The sequence below is a fragment of the Cydia strobilella genome, chromosome 3, assembly GCF_947568885.1.
Source record: "Cydia strobilella chromosome 3, ilCydStro3.1, whole genome shotgun sequence".
Taxonomy (NCBI): Eukaryota; Metazoa; Arthropoda; class Insecta; order Lepidoptera; family Tortricidae; genus Cydia; species Cydia strobilella.
In genome coordinates, this window is record NC_086043.1 from 8,632,642 (window position 1) to 8,648,369 (window position 15,728).

At 36.2% G+C, this 15,728-nt stretch overlaps 1 protein-coding gene and 1 long non-coding RNA gene across 2 annotated transcripts in view; one reads left to right on the plus strand and one right to left on the minus strand.

The window, feature by feature from the left end:
- The window catches only part of LOC134755760 (uncharacterized), a 36,296-nt gene that overhangs the window by 11,359 nt on the left and 9,209 nt on the right, over positions 1 to 15,728 (plus strand). The window contains exons 2-7 of the mRNA XM_063692338.1: positions 468 to 726; positions 3,110 to 3,264; positions 7,410 to 7,609; positions 8,107 to 8,632; positions 10,380 to 10,532; positions 13,611 to 13,807. Coding sequence (XP_063548408.1) covers positions 630 to 726; positions 3,110 to 3,264; positions 7,410 to 7,609; positions 8,107 to 8,632; positions 10,380 to 10,532; positions 13,611 to 13,807 — 1,328 coding nt within the window. The 5' untranslated portion in view covers positions 468 to 629. The remainder of the gene's footprint in view (positions 1 to 467; positions 727 to 3,109; positions 3,265 to 7,409; positions 7,610 to 8,106; positions 8,633 to 10,379; positions 10,533 to 13,610; positions 13,808 to 15,728) is intronic.
- LOC134755813 (uncharacterized) overlaps positions 1 to 15,728 on the minus strand; it is a 359,324-nt gene that overhangs the window by 6,700 nt on the left and 336,896 nt on the right. The window lies entirely within an intron of this gene.

Consider the following 15,728-nt stretch of genomic DNA (forward strand, 5'->3'; position numbering starts at 1 on the left):
AAGATTATCAAAAAACGCTGTACGCTGTACAAAAAATTAAAGGTATGATGGAATATATTCAGCGAAAACTCACAGAAACCCATTTATTGTAATATTTATAGTTGTATTTTCAGTAGATAGTACTATAATTACAAATTATTAAAATAAAAGAACCGCTTAAATATGTGCATTCGGTAAAAATATATATCAGATAATGCATGCCCGGGTTTTGTCGCGTAGATATGAAAGAGACCGCTTTTTTTTGCAATGAGACTGCTTGTTATTGTTACCTTACAGCTATATCTATTTATTTGTACCTAAGTATATTTATTTTGCTCCTTGTGTGTGAAGTTTGTATAAATTTATAAAAATTAATTGGTATTGCATTGTAAAATACCTGTCTGTTTAAACATTTATATTCTGAATTAATTAAGATCTGCAGTTTGCAAATAATACATATCATACAGGGCATATTTTCATTGTTTCAGGTTCTCAAACTGCGTGAAGTCTGCTTTAATGTGCGACCACAACAGATCAAGCTTACATGAGGGACGTCGGTTGACGAAGAACAGTGGAGGCTCGCCTCCTGTGGAAATAAGATTTACGACACATTTCTGTTCAAACTACTTATAATAATTCAATATTTCAACATGAAGTTCGTACGCTCGTTCTTTAAACGGATCACCGACGATCTCAAACAAAAGAAATTGATACCTCTCAAAATATTATTTTTCGTTCATGCTTCAAGTGAGTTTTAAACAGCCGTTACAAACATTGCAACTATTGACTTTAGGTACAGGAGGTCAAATATAGGATATTTTTAACATAGGTAACATATTATGTTGTAGTAGGTACGTTAACAGGCGCCGCCATTCGATACGTTTTCCTATCTACCCTACCTACATGGAGGGGTAAACCCGTGTCCCTTTTTATAGTACCCTAACCTTGTCCATGTTGGCCTTATAGATTTTTTTACCCGCATTAGAAATGTAATCGATTAGCATCGAAGGAAACTGTATTTTTTCACAGTTTCCTTCGATGCTAATGACTGATATTATGTGTATATAAAACGTGTTCTTGGCTCGGAATGTCTACAGGAACGTAGGTATATAGGACAAGTAAATCCATTTTATTTTTATAACCTTGTGGACGTTTACCAGCTGCTGAGTTAACTCTGTAACTGTAGGTAGGTACTCTGCTGTACTCCTGCAGTTAAGCTTATGCAAAGCCACCAGTTCATGAACTAATCGCTCAAATAATAAAATGTTAATAATATTTGACATTACCATTTGATAGTGTATCTCTCAATGAAATTGTTCCTTGTTTTTAGGACACTCTGTATTAGGCTTATTATTCAATAGCAGGTGTTTCAAGTGTTGCAGTGTTGCAGAACCCGCAAGATAACTTTTACCAATAAAAACACATCATCGACAGCTGTTATCTTAATCTCTAATTATAAGAGCGCTTTCACATTGTCCGATCCGATATCGGATGTCGCAAGGAAGTAAAATGTAAGATATATGCATTTAATAAATCATTATTGCTAAAAAACGATTTATAACGCAAAAAAGGCGAACTTAATGCCAATGACACTCTTCTGCAGCTGTTTTTTTTTCATAGGCGCCTGCCGACATCCGATATCGGAAAGGCACTTTCGATAAATTCAGCCATGTCGGAGGCCGCTTTTGCCGCACCTCTTTTGCCCCCAAGCCACGCCATTTTGGCCACGCTCCTTTTGGCCACGCCTCTTTTTGGCCACGCCCCCTTTGGCCACACCCCTTTTGGCCCAAGAATTGATTTTTAAATAACTTCATTATTTTTCGACTGTATTACAGATGTTACAGAATTAATAATATTAAAGTTTCGAATTCCTTACTTGTTGTTTTTCTTATTTTTTCGCAACTGTATTAAAAAAACGTCGTTCGATACACGTGCGGAAATGTCATTCTTACTTATTGGTAATGACGTACTTTCCGCACTAGCATCGAAATGTACTATTTTAATACAGTTGCTCAAAAAGTGCTACTTTTCGTGGCTGTTTAGCGTGCGGAAAGTTGGTTTTCGCGAACTAGTGCTTTTTACTTTTCCAATTTTTTTAAATTTTAACTTGTTCTTCTTGTTCTTGTTGTTGTTTGATTCATGACTACTTATTGATGAGTGTTAATATTAGTTTCCTTTAAACGTCGTAATCAACATAAAAACCTACTGTTAATGTAAGAATACGAAAAATATGCATATTTCATATTTTATTACTTACCTCTTCATCATTATAAGTATTATAACACGTTTATTTTTTAATGCTGAAAAACCGTTCTTAATAAGTTGTCTGAATGGAACGGAACGCCTGTCAAAGAAGAGGCGTATTTTCTTACTGCAAAAATGTTTTAAGTTTCCAAAGGCAACATTCGATATTGTTTTTATAAATATACGATACACAAATATTCGTAAATAACGATATTTAGGTAATAATAGTACAATGTTTTAATATTTACAATTGTTTCTGTCTTATAGAACATGCATTTGAGAAAAAAACTTTCATTGAAGTGGGTTCAATAATAATAACAAAATCTATTGTAGTCGAATAAAAGCTAGAAAAACACCTCTTCATAATGTCAATGGCAATGATGTCAGTGTCACAGAATTAATAATATAAAAGTTTCTAATTCCATTCCTTACTTGTTGCTTTTCTTATTTTTCGCAACTGTATTAAAAAACGTCGTTTGATACACGTGCGGATATGTCATTCTTCACTCGTCCCGAGTCTCGGTACTCGTGAAGTAATGACATACTTTCCGCACTAGCATCGAAATGTACTATTATAGTTATAGCTTCGTAATACAATTATAGCAGAATATTTTTAATCTATTGCTAACACTGAACTGATAGGTAGTAAAGGTATTCATTAAACTTAAACTTGACCTCATGATTCTTGAATACGAAAGCTTTTTTATTAATATCTTCGAGTTTAGACATAGTAATATTTTTGTTAAGCATTAGTAGACAATCGGCGCGGTTCGGGAAATGAATTAGAAATTCACTAGATATGAAATAGTTATAGCTTCGTGCTTTCGAGGTTTTACTTATTACAAAATAAAAAATAAAAAGATGACCTCGTCTCCTTTTCTTATAGCACTGTTCGTGCTGTACCCGTACTTGACGATCCACATGCGCGAGCTGGGCATCAACGTGGAGGAGACGGCCATCATGTCGGCCGTGACGCCCGTCGTGGCCATCGTGTTGCCGCCGCTCGCCGGCATGCTGGCGGATAAGATTGGCAATTTCAGGGTCAGTCCTTCCTTATACTTGTAGCTCTGTTCGTGCTGTACCCATATCTGATGGAGAGCTGTCGGGGAGCTGGGCAACGTGGAGGAGACGGCCATCATGTCGGCCGTGACGCCCGTCGTGGCCATCGTGTTGCCGTTGCCGCCTCTATCCGACATGCCGGCGGACAAGATTGGCAACTTCGGGATTAGTCCTTGTAGTTACTTAAATAATATTGCTTTCGGTTACCGCGATAATTATTTATTAAATTTTTACAATTTAACGCCTATATCTATTTAAACGGTAGGTACTAATGTATATATATGGTCTATATCTATAATGAAACATGCAAAACTACCCAAAATACTGATGATGTGGGCAGTTGCAAAATGTGATTTGTCAAGTGTAGATAAAGTATCTATAGTGGGTCAAGCAAATCTTGCCAGTAGAAAAAGGCGGCAAATTTGAAAAATCGCGGGTTAGCAACACTGTGTTCGAATAATTCCAAAATCGCGTGTCATCTGTGTCTTATCTGTGGAATGTGGATCGCCATCTTGTTTGTTTATATTCTGAATCTCCTCTATTTTATAAAAGAATTTCTGTTGTCACCATTAAATACCAATATATTAAATAAGATTGTGCAAATGTGCATGAACTTAAGGTGCCTACAATGTATAATCGTGCTCATTGATGGTAAACATTTCTAAAATTTGAGGTTATGATAATTACTGGAAGAACATGGGAAGAACTGAACTTTTAAAATTGTGCTGTTTTTTTGTTTTAGGGTTAAAAGGCATAAATAAAATTAAAAAGTATGCCTAAATCTATCCAATAAGACCACAAATGGAGTTCTGAAAACCGTCCATAGGCCTAATGTGCCACATGTCTAATATTTTCAGTGACTGATTCGACTTTTTACAAAGGTAAACTTTTTAAGCAGTATTCAGAACCTTGAATATATCGCCCTTCATTCGCAACATCAATCTAATCCTTAAATATTTTGTTGCAGGATTAAAACTCGCCCAATATAAGGCGTTCGTAGTATTTTCTCTCTTACCTACGGCGGTTTATGTGCGTGTACAACGCAACCAAGGCGAAAAATAAACTTATTATTTGAAATTTAACAAAAATAAGAGCAATGGATTAGATTATTATTGTAATATTGGTAACTTAATAATATTCTTTCAATGAACCTTTAAAATAAATAAACACCAAAATAACAATTGTTTGTTTTTATTTTTAATATTTATAATATAAAACCATATAAAAAATTTACACAGGTATGTGACATTCTTTAGGAAAAGTACAATTATTTACAAGTACATTAACAAGTGGCATATTTATTATCTTCGAGCTCCTTCAGTTTCTGAACTGGCGTCCAAAACAACTCCCTATCGCAGTGCTGATATTCTGTTTGCTCCCTGTCTATGTTTTCTAAGTTTACTAAAACAAAATCATATCAAAATATAAATAATCCATATATTTGATATTTAATAAGTCATGTAATCGTGAGAGGAATACTTACAGTGATACCCTACCAGTGACTGCTCAGTGGTTTATACAAATACAAAATTCTTTATTTAATAATTAGTTTTACAAAATGATCTAAGGGGATGGAACCGCCCAGTAAGCTAAAATATTAAAATCCAGTAGGATAACTAGGATATGTACCTGCGGAAGCAATGATTTGTTTCACATTCTTTTTTCCAACATAATCCGTTTCTAAATATTTTCTGATCTTGTCAAACTTGTTAATCACCTATTGATTATCATCGTTTTTACTCCATAATAATAACCATTTCAAAATGTTTCAATAAACTTCAATAAAGTATAAACCGCGATCGGCAATTTGAGTTGACGTACGAAGAGCGCGCTCAGCGGAAAAAAAAATCATTTTTTGGTTCGATGTACATTGCTGCTTTTCTTAGCGCAATACTGCATGAATACTGCTCTTTGAGTGTTGCCCTACTTTAGTTTGCTTTACATACTAAATTAAAAAGCTACTTTGTTTCACTCCCTGGAGTGAGGAAGTCGCACTTTCTTCACTCCCTGGAGTAAGGAAAGTCGCACTTTCCTCACTCCAGGGAGTGACGAAAGTAGGCTTGTTCGAGCTGCTGAGGTGAAAATTACTTTTTTCAGAGATGTTCGAAATTTGATTGTCATTACGAAATATCTAAATGTTCGCCATTATATACGGATTTTGAAGGCATCATAGAGGGTTTATGATATGTGTGTAGATAAACAATATTGTTAAATATGTGTCTGATTTTAGGAAAAAAATTTGGCTAGGAAAATATCTCATTATAACACTCGAGCCAGAAATATTCGGGTAGTGATATGGCCTCAAGCTCAACAGGTTGGAAGGTTTTGAAGTAACTGCATGGTGAATTACGGCTTTTTGTGAAGGTCAAATACAGATGTTTGGTAGCATTGAATGGCTGATATTGAAAACATGTAATTTCTGGGGTCGTATTGGTACATAGGGATCGCTACACACATACAATAACTTTTGGGATACAATATACATACAATAACCTTTACCTTGCATTGTGGGTCCGGCCATTGTGCGCGCGCCGGGGTCGCTTGCGTCATCAACTGGCCATTCATAACACTCGCCATCTCGCCCACCATTTTCCCATAGGCAGACCAGTATAAATTTGAACTTTAATTCACGTGCAGATCTTGCAAATATCTGACTCATGTTACAATGGAGAAGAACGGAGCGGTTTATAAATGGCATATTGACTTATTGCCCGGAAGAAGCATGCTTTGCACGCTACTATACGAACCGAACATAATATATACTTTTTATAGTCACGATATAGGTATAAAACCGTTTCAATTGTCAAATAAACAGGACAAATACGTTTATTACGGTTATCAGAATAGTTTGCAAAGCTAAATAAATTAGATAAATAACTAAAAAAGTCTAGGTTAAAACCTACCAACTATAGTAAACAACTTAAATATACATTACGTACGCTGTCATGAAGACGAATAATGATCTTATCAAAGCAGTTTTCCGCATGTGAACATGTCATGGCTCCGCTATAGGCTTCTGTGAAGACACTTACTCGTACGAGTATTTATGAACAATGTGCATCTTTAATAGCTGTTGTCGAGGTTGCTAATTATGTATCACGCATTTATACCTTTTTGTGTTATATGTAGGTACAAGGCAAGGTACGACTTTGAGGACTTCAGAGCTTAAGAATAATATTTGTGCTCGTTGGGGACATATGGGAATATTTCATTATCACTAGTTTAATTTTACGTAGGACGGGAATAGATGGAAATACACCACCAATATATTACTTAGAAGGCTACCGTTATAGAAACCAGGCACAACACACAGAAAAAAAAAATCTACTTGTGACTAGTAGTGACTAAAAATACGTGAGTGAAACCGCTAAGTTAGCTAAGTTAATATGTCTCACGACACGATAGTTTAAATTCGAACAAAATTCTATTTCTATAAGTTAAAAATAACGGTGCCAAATTTTTGGTCGTGATTATTAACCGGACCAAAATTATAGAACATTTGCTTCACAATGTTCTAAAAATTTTGGGTCCAGAAAAATCAAATCAGAACCTGACTCTGTGAATGACCCGTAATGGAAATGTGTTCAAGCACTAAAAACAACGAAGTACTCTTTAGAGCACTTTTAGTAAGACGAGCAATATATTTTTCACCTCAGCAGCTCGAACAAGCCTACTTTCGTCACTCCCTGGAGTGAGGAAAGTGCGACTTTCCTCACTCCAGGGAGTGAAACAATGTAGCTTTTTAATTTAGTGAAGGCCATGAACTTCATACTTTTATTAAAAAAAATTTTATGGTATGGTACGGTACGGTACCGTACGGTCTCGTATCGTATCGTATCGTATCGTATCGTATCTTATCGTATCGTACATATTATAATACTTTTTTTTCTGTTTATTCTGTGTAATTCGAAATACATTTTAACCTTTAATATGTTCCCACTACTAAGGTGAAAAATTATGTGTGCAACACGAGAGCAAAGTTATTTTACATCTCGTGTTTTTGAGTCCCTCGCTACGCTCAAGATTCTACCTTAGAATCTTTCGCTTTCTCGGGACTCAAAATAAACACTCGCAAGAAAAACCAACTTTCTTCTCTGTTGCACAAATAACTATTTCATTTGATTTAGCTGCTGTTGGCGTTGTCGTCGGCGCTGGGCGGCGCGTCGGCGCTGCTGCTGCTGGCGGTGCCGGTGGGGCGCATCACGGTGACGTTCCCGCCCGCCGTGGAACTGCTGGCCAGCTGCGACGCTGACGCGCTGCGGCTGCGGCACGTGCACGACCACCCCTGCCGCCCGCTGCACCCGTACGCCTACGACGTGAACCTTACGTGAGTGCTGACGAAGTTAGGGGCAGAGCCACTAGCCACTTTGGCCACTTTTCTTTATTATTTTATCCATTTTAGTTTACAATATCATTAGCCGATGCAAATTGTAATGACGCCTAATGCAACTGTAGTAGGGTTACATAAAGCAATTAATATGGAAAAACCTATTTTGGTTTCACTGTATAAATTATACATCGAAAATAAGTAGATGTCGTATGCCCGAGCCTGTAAAGACGTTGATTCAAATCCAGCCTCGGGCACCAGAGGTCTGTACCAATCTGTCTGTAATATATTATGACATCTATTTTCGATTTATAGAGTAATCAAGTATAATATCTACCTCTCCCAAGTATTAGGCCTCAATAATTACTTACCTTGAGTGCGGTACTATTTACATTTGACTGAAGTTTATTGAAGGCTGTCTTCAACCTATCTCACAAAGATGTTATTAACGGGTATTAGTTAAATAACAATGTAAAAAAACCCTCTTTGTTTTATAGGACCCTCTCGTGCGGTTTTGTATGTGACCTCCCATCTGAAATGATAAAAAACCAAACTGATGAGATGTCACACATGCACTCGTACGTGATACAACTGCAGTCGCCAGTCAGCTCGCAGCAGCTCGTCTACCGCCATACGGTGTCCTCGTTCCTCAAGCCAATGGCGCCTAAGAAGGACAAGAGCACAGCGAGAATATTAACCAATGATCCTTTATTTAATACAACTGCGACTTTGGTTCCACCTGAACAGATATTCTTCCCAGCGCCACAGCTCTATAAAATGGAATGTAGTCATGACTCGCAGAATGCCTCATGTTATTTCGCCTGGGATAGTTTTGCGTCAGAACAGAAGGAAGTAAATGATGAGAGTAATTTTCGAATCAGGATATCACACGACGCCCAGCAGGCTGAACTAGACGCGAGGAAATACACTGTTAAAGCGATTACAGCTTGGGAGAGTCAATCAGAATTCGTAAAAGATGTCAGTGGTATTGAGAGTACGACATGTGTTGACAGTTTGAGTAAGGTAATTAAATTACCAAGTTTTATGCTCTTGCATTTTCATTTTCCATTTCATTCTTAAACCACTTTGAATAGAAGAGGAGATTCTTAATTCAACTCTACTTTTTGTATGTGTAATTGCATTGTTTCAAACCCAATTTAAATAAAATAAATACTTCTCTTCATTATTCTTGTTTGGTCCCACATATCGTCACTACGTTGAAAAAAAAAAACTCGTACCTGATTTTTTAAATTTTTTTCGTTTATTTACGGATTAAACTGATAAAATTACATATCTTATGATGCACAAACTCTAACGTCGATAAATCGACGGTATAGTTAAATAATCGTTAATTCAACAATATTAGGTATACATTATAAAAACTCGTATCCGATTTTTTCTCTTTTTTTCGTTTTGTTACGCATTCGTCTAATAAAAATATGAAATTTTTAACATGACATCATCTATGGGATACATTACGATTGGGATTTGCTGCTATGTAATAATTATACTATACAGTATCAGTATTACTTATTTGGTACTGGCTTAACAAATTTCAAATTTAATAACACAATTAAAAAAATTGTGACATCATGTAAACAATAGACAGCAAGCATTAAAGAAAATAAAAAGACTAATAAAAAAAAATTACCCATAAGTAACTTATAACCTATATTTTATCAGTCGCTATAAACCAAAACACTTATAATTACTTGCAATTACTTTCCACGCAACGACTCACGTACTTAAACCCATTTTCTTAATTTCCAGAGGGTTTAAGTTTTTTTTATTGTTAGTCTTTTTTCGTACGAGGTAATTTTTTTTTTAATTTAATAGTATGTGTAGGTATCCATTTTATGCCAAAAATGCCTTACATAATTTTGGAAAAGCGCTGATACTCTTCAAACTGCTTGCTCGATTTTTATCAAATATAGCTAGGCACCACCGCAAGGAAACGTAAAAAAAACCGCATCGAAATCGGTCCATTCGTTTGAGAGCTATGATGCCGCAGACAGACATTTGGCGTCAAACTTATAACACCTCTAATTTTGCGGAGTGGGTTAAAAATTATTAAAAGCCTATAATGTTTTTACGAACCACGTTACTATCTATGTTAATTTTATATTTTGTTACTCTAAGCGCCACTTGCACCATCCCACTAACACGGGGTTAACCGGTTAAACCGTTAACCTAGTGTCAAATTGCACTGGTAACCATGGTAAGTCAAGGTTTAACCGGTTAAACCCGGATTAGTGGAATGGTGCAAGTGGCCCTAAGAGAGACCACTTAGTTAATTCAATTAAAATAATGAGAAAAAACATACATTTGGTATTATTTTGAACCATAATATTGAAAACAAAAATTATCGTAACAATTTTTGGTCAAAACTATGACAAAGCTCGTATCTTACGAATGGTTGAAGTTGACGAATTGTCGATAAAGCCCTTAAAATTAATAGCAGAATGAAACACTATTATGTATCCTAGCCGTGTTTGGGCAGTTTGCGATTATTATGAGAATTTAACCCTTAACAACGTATCACACAAGATACATAATTTTAGACTCTTTATTCGTACTTTTTTCGTAGAGCATTTTTATTGCTCTAATGCCTCTAATATCAGGCGCAAGCGGTGCTTGAACTAAATTTTTTTTTAAACCAAGAGTTAAATATTAAGTAAGTACTAGAAACGGTTTTGTGTAGACGTATATTTTGGAAAAGCTTTTAATATTTCTGTTTCGAGTTTACTCACATCCTCACATGTTGCCACAGGGCTCTAGCGGTGTATCGGTACGCGCGGGCGCGTTGCGTTTCCCTCGCTGCGCGGCGGCGTGCGCGGCTGCTGCGCCGCGCTCCAGCCTCTGCGAGAACACGCAGCAGCAGAAGGATATCGACCCCGCATTCACCTTCTGGGCATACCTCGCTGTAAGTTATGATGAATATGGTTATTGTTATTACTTAATAGTGTACTATTTTTTATTATAAACCTGTAGACCTCGCAAACCAAAATTATAAATAAAAAATAAAATAAAAACTGAATCGATAAAAACAACTTATAAATATATAAATTTTGAATCCCTTGAGTGTCAAAATATACATTTTTTGTTTTTTTACAGCTTTAAGGGAATGTAGACCTGAGATAGTTTTAATTTCAACTCGATAACGCGTTCCCGAGATTAATACGTGACAGACTTATGGACGGACGGACGGACAACAAAGTGATCCTATAAGGGTTCCGTTTTTCCTTTTGGGATGCGGAACCCCAAAAAATGAAAGTGTGGAAGCAGGATCCTGTACCACCCATCCAAGAGGACTTAAGGGTTCGCTGAAGGAGTGGGACAGCATATCACAAAATAATTTCTGGAAATAAATGAATTCGATGAAATAAGTACCAAACAGGTGTCAGAAGTTCCGATGATGGCAACATAAATAAAATAAAAGTCCATTTTCCAAAATAAAAAGATTTTTTAATATAAAAAAATTCTATAATTTTTTTCAAGCTTGTTATTATCTCACAGGGATTTTGAAGTCGTCAAATCTGAAAGAAATATAACTGTATTTTCTGTAGGTTACATTCTATTGATAGCTTTCATTTGATACCATTTCCTTTAGGATTGCATGAAAATTGGAAAAGTTATTGAGCGGAGAACCAAGTATGTGACGTATTTAAAAAGCTAAAGTGCTTGCTATTTCAAAGGTAACTAAACACAAGATAATGAATTTGTGTAGAATGCTTCTAAGATTTTCGGGCAGTAAACTACACAGAATTTTTTTTGTTGTAAAAAGTAATGTACAAGAATATCAAAAATAAATGTATAAGCTTAATTTTATCGCCCTTAGCGTAATGGTATAAACAGATGTTACATTTTAGACAAAATACCTAACAAAAATGACAAATTATGTTTTTTGCTCTCCTCAAAAATTTGTTAAAAATGAGATACTTGTTTTCTGCTTAGAGCAGCAGTACTATTGTTTGTTCTTTTTTTGGCTGGGAATTCTACTAGTTAAGGCAAATGTAAATCATCTCTAATCTCTAATAGCATGCCTTTAGTCTAGTTATTCAATAAATTACCTATTCGTTGTTCTTGTAGATGTAGACGTATAAATACGTCAGAAATTTCTGACATCTTTACACAAAACAGCGCGGCGGGTGCCTATCACACCAGAAATCACTTTGTTTAGTATGGCTTTATTATGTGCAAGATGGGCAGAATAGATTGATTGTTAGTCAAATGCTGAATTTTGTATAGAAACTGTGTCCACTTCAAACTCAGCGTGTATTTAATTTGAAGTATTTGAACACGTGGCGAGCTAGGTAGCATGCATATTGAGCGACGGAGCCGCTGATGGGAAGATTGTCGGGTAATCGGCTCTAACTGGGTAATGGCGAACTTGATACGGTGCGAGCGCCCGACCCATTGCCACCGATCTTGTTCCAAGACCCTGCGCTGCGCCCCGCTGTGGCCCACTTACTACATGGTCATACAACTACCTTTGACTTTATATGTTTCCTCAACATCATTTCTTGTAAAATTAATTGCATTTTCCTATTTATTTGTTTATTGTCGAGTGTTTTTGTGTGTATTTTTGTTCGTGCGTGATTTTTATTTATTTAAATGACCTGAGTTAAATGTTGATTAACCAAAAACACAAACCACGCTGAAAATCACGTTATATTCGGAAAACAAGTATACGAATGTTGTCAGCACGATAATCAAAACAAAAACAAATAAACATACAAATAAAGAATTTGTACATGGGATTCGAAGCCATATTAGTAGTACCAAAGATAGATATAACTCCGTAATAGATGTATACAGTCTAAGGAAAAAACGTGCCTCGAAAATCAAGAAAATTTGATTCTCGTTCAGAGGGCGCTACTAGTTTTGGCCTACAGTCGTATAGATGGCGTTGACGGTTTCGTTTGTTATTTAACAATTTTAACGCATATCAGTGAAAGAACATGGGTCAAAATCATAAAAAGAATTAATGCAAACAATAAAAATTATTTATCTATATTTAAATAATAATTATTATCGTATTTTTATAAATCTTCATTTTTAGTTTTAAAGTGTGTCGACAGATAGCAGTGAATTTACCGGGGTTACAAAATTTACTATGACAGTACCGCTCTAGTATAAGTTACTCTATGGTAGTACATATCTCACGATTAAATGTTATTGAACAAACATCGGTTGTGATGGCAACCGAACGTGAAGATTTACATAACATTCATACGGGGAGAAAGTATTAAATCGGATATCTCAATATCAATTGTCTAAGTCCAACCGTCTTCTCTATATCGAAATAAGATCGTAGTTGTCAGAGCGCTCACGTGCATAAACTTGGGTACATTAAGGTATTACATAAGTCACGTTTCGCAATGGAGCGGAGCTGCGAAGACCGACCAAAACCGGCCTTGTCCCCGATGTAAGAGTACCCACTATTTAACTACTTGTAGCCTCAAGATGGTAAACACAAAGTTTACTAATCTAACTTCCATTGTCATACTTAAGTGCTAGTCAACAATACGAGTAGTAACTTGCTCATCGCATTATATCACTATAGGTACTTTAATTACTTCTTGAATCTTGAGTATGATCATGTTTCTCAGATTAAGATGTCCGCCGTTTATAACGTACCAAATTATGATCAGGACAAGAAGTATCTAAGGCGAACGTAACATGTAACTTAATAGGTATTAAGTATTATAGAGATATATAAAAGCTTTTGTGTCCGATGTTTATTAAACTGGTTTCCCGAACCCACAATCTATAATTTTGTTTCTTTATCTAAGATATGTAGATACCATCGTATAAGCATGTTATGTAATTTTTTGTAGCCTTTCTTCATAGCTGAAAACCAAACTTTCAGAAGCATTATCCGTTTGAATGCCACTCACGAAAGTAGAATATTGGGCTGTAACCACGCGCGTCAGTTGACGTCTTTGGCGGTCAAAGGGTTGATGTTTATTTTATATGTATATGTATATCACATCCACAGGTTCGCGTGTCTATTGGGATCATAGGAGGTACGGCGTTTGCGATGTTCGAAGGCGCTGTGATCGCCATCGTGCGCGAGCAGCGCGCCGACTACGGGCTGCAGCGGGTATACGGCAGCATCGGCGGCATGATCTCCTCGCCGCTGTCCGGGGTGCTCATCGACTACGCCAGTCGCGGCAAGGGCTACACCGATTTCAGGTAACTGTCGCAGAAGAGCGCCAGATCAGTCCGCGTAACATAAAAACCGGCCAAGTGCGAGTCGGACTCGCGCACCGACGGTTCTGTACTTTTTAGTATTTGTTGTTATAGCGGCAACAGAAATACATCATCTGTGAAAATTTCATCTGTCTAGCTATCACGGCTCATGAGATACAGCCTGGTGACAGACAGACAGACAGACGGACAGACGAACAGCGGAGTCTTAGTAATAGGGTCCCATTTTTACCCTTTGGGTACGGAACCCTAAAAAGGTTTGTTAAAATATGTTTTATTTAAAGGCTACAAATTGTAACGAACTTCGTTACATCGTTAAACGAAGTAGGCAGGCTAGTAAATAAACCTGTTAATGGCTGTTAATGTTAATCTCCACTATAAAACAATTTATATTCAGTTTGTAAGGTAATTGGGCAGTAAATAATGGGTAGCGTACGTATCCAAATTTTTGTCCACTTCTCTTCTGGCTTCTGGCAAAGCATAGATCTTAAGCGCTTCAAGGCAATATGCTCATGTTACTTACAATTGTATAAAACGCTCCATCCCATGTAAATACATGGCAACTGCAAATATTTACATAGCTCTCAAGGAAGTAGGTGTCCAGTGTGCCAGACAACAATCGTATGCCCCGAAATTCACATTCGTTAACGTGATTTATTAATTTATGGCGTTATTCATTAACGCGCAACAAGCCTCAATTAGTTATTAATCATTTTCTTTAATTTTAATCTGTCATTTTGACTTACGTATTTGTAAGAAAGGGTAGATTGTTAAACAAGGGATGAAAGGCACTCATTTATGCCGAAATAGTTTGGCGCTCGAACACAGTAAGAGCGCCAATAGTCCGAGGCTGAAATGGTGCCTTTCACCCGAGATAAACACTACTTTTTATTTCGAATACGAGGAAAGTAAAATTCAATTAATCATTTAGGTAAAAGTATCGTTATTTATAGAATGGGGAGTTAAATGTCATAATGGGAATTGTATTACAAATCCATTTAAATCCAAATTCCTATTGCTTATAGTAAAAAAATGAAAAAAATCGTACTTGGAAAGTAAAATGCTCAAGTGCAGAAATGTACCAAATATCACTTTCTGCACACTTTTTAGAACAACAATGACCCTCTTTCAGAGCATGAGAAATGAAAAAATATGGAAATAATAAATTAACTAAATGAGGCTTGTAAAGTTTTATAACTAAAGGAGTTTATTTATTAATTCCGTGGTTTAAAAATCTTACTTTTGCGGACTTTGCAAGACTTCTCTCTATATACTGTTACTGTTCTATTCGCATCTTTTCGCGACAAAATTGCAATCTGCGTTCTTTCAAAAACCAGGCAACTTTACTAAAGTATATAGGTAGGTGTATTCGTAGTTTTATCTTGTAATTATAGACAACCAGCAACGGTAACATATATTACGTAGGTTACGTAGGTAGGTATTAAATGTCATCGTATCTACTTACATATGCTATATACTTACCTAAAAACGTCATGCAGGATTAGTCATACGACATTTATATTTAGGTAACATTTAGGCAACCGGTCTCGAATGCAATTGGTTATAGCTGATGGTTTCAACATTGACTAATTCAAGATCATACCGATTTGCAATATTTGATTGACTTAGCCTCACTTGCAAATCCGTTAATATATTTTAATAAAGGATTAAATATTAATTGCGATACCTACTAAACACATTATAATGACAATTCCTACAAAAGATGACGTCTATATAGTGCCGCTGTCAAACTATGTCGCTGTCAAGCTGTTTTAGAGTTAGCTTTTAGTTTAAGCGTAAGGGCAGCACCGGTATCATGATCGCGTTTTTGTCACTTGTCATAGCATGCGTCACTCGCACTTACGTTACTTGTTAGAGCGTGACAGGTATGGTGACAAATGATAGA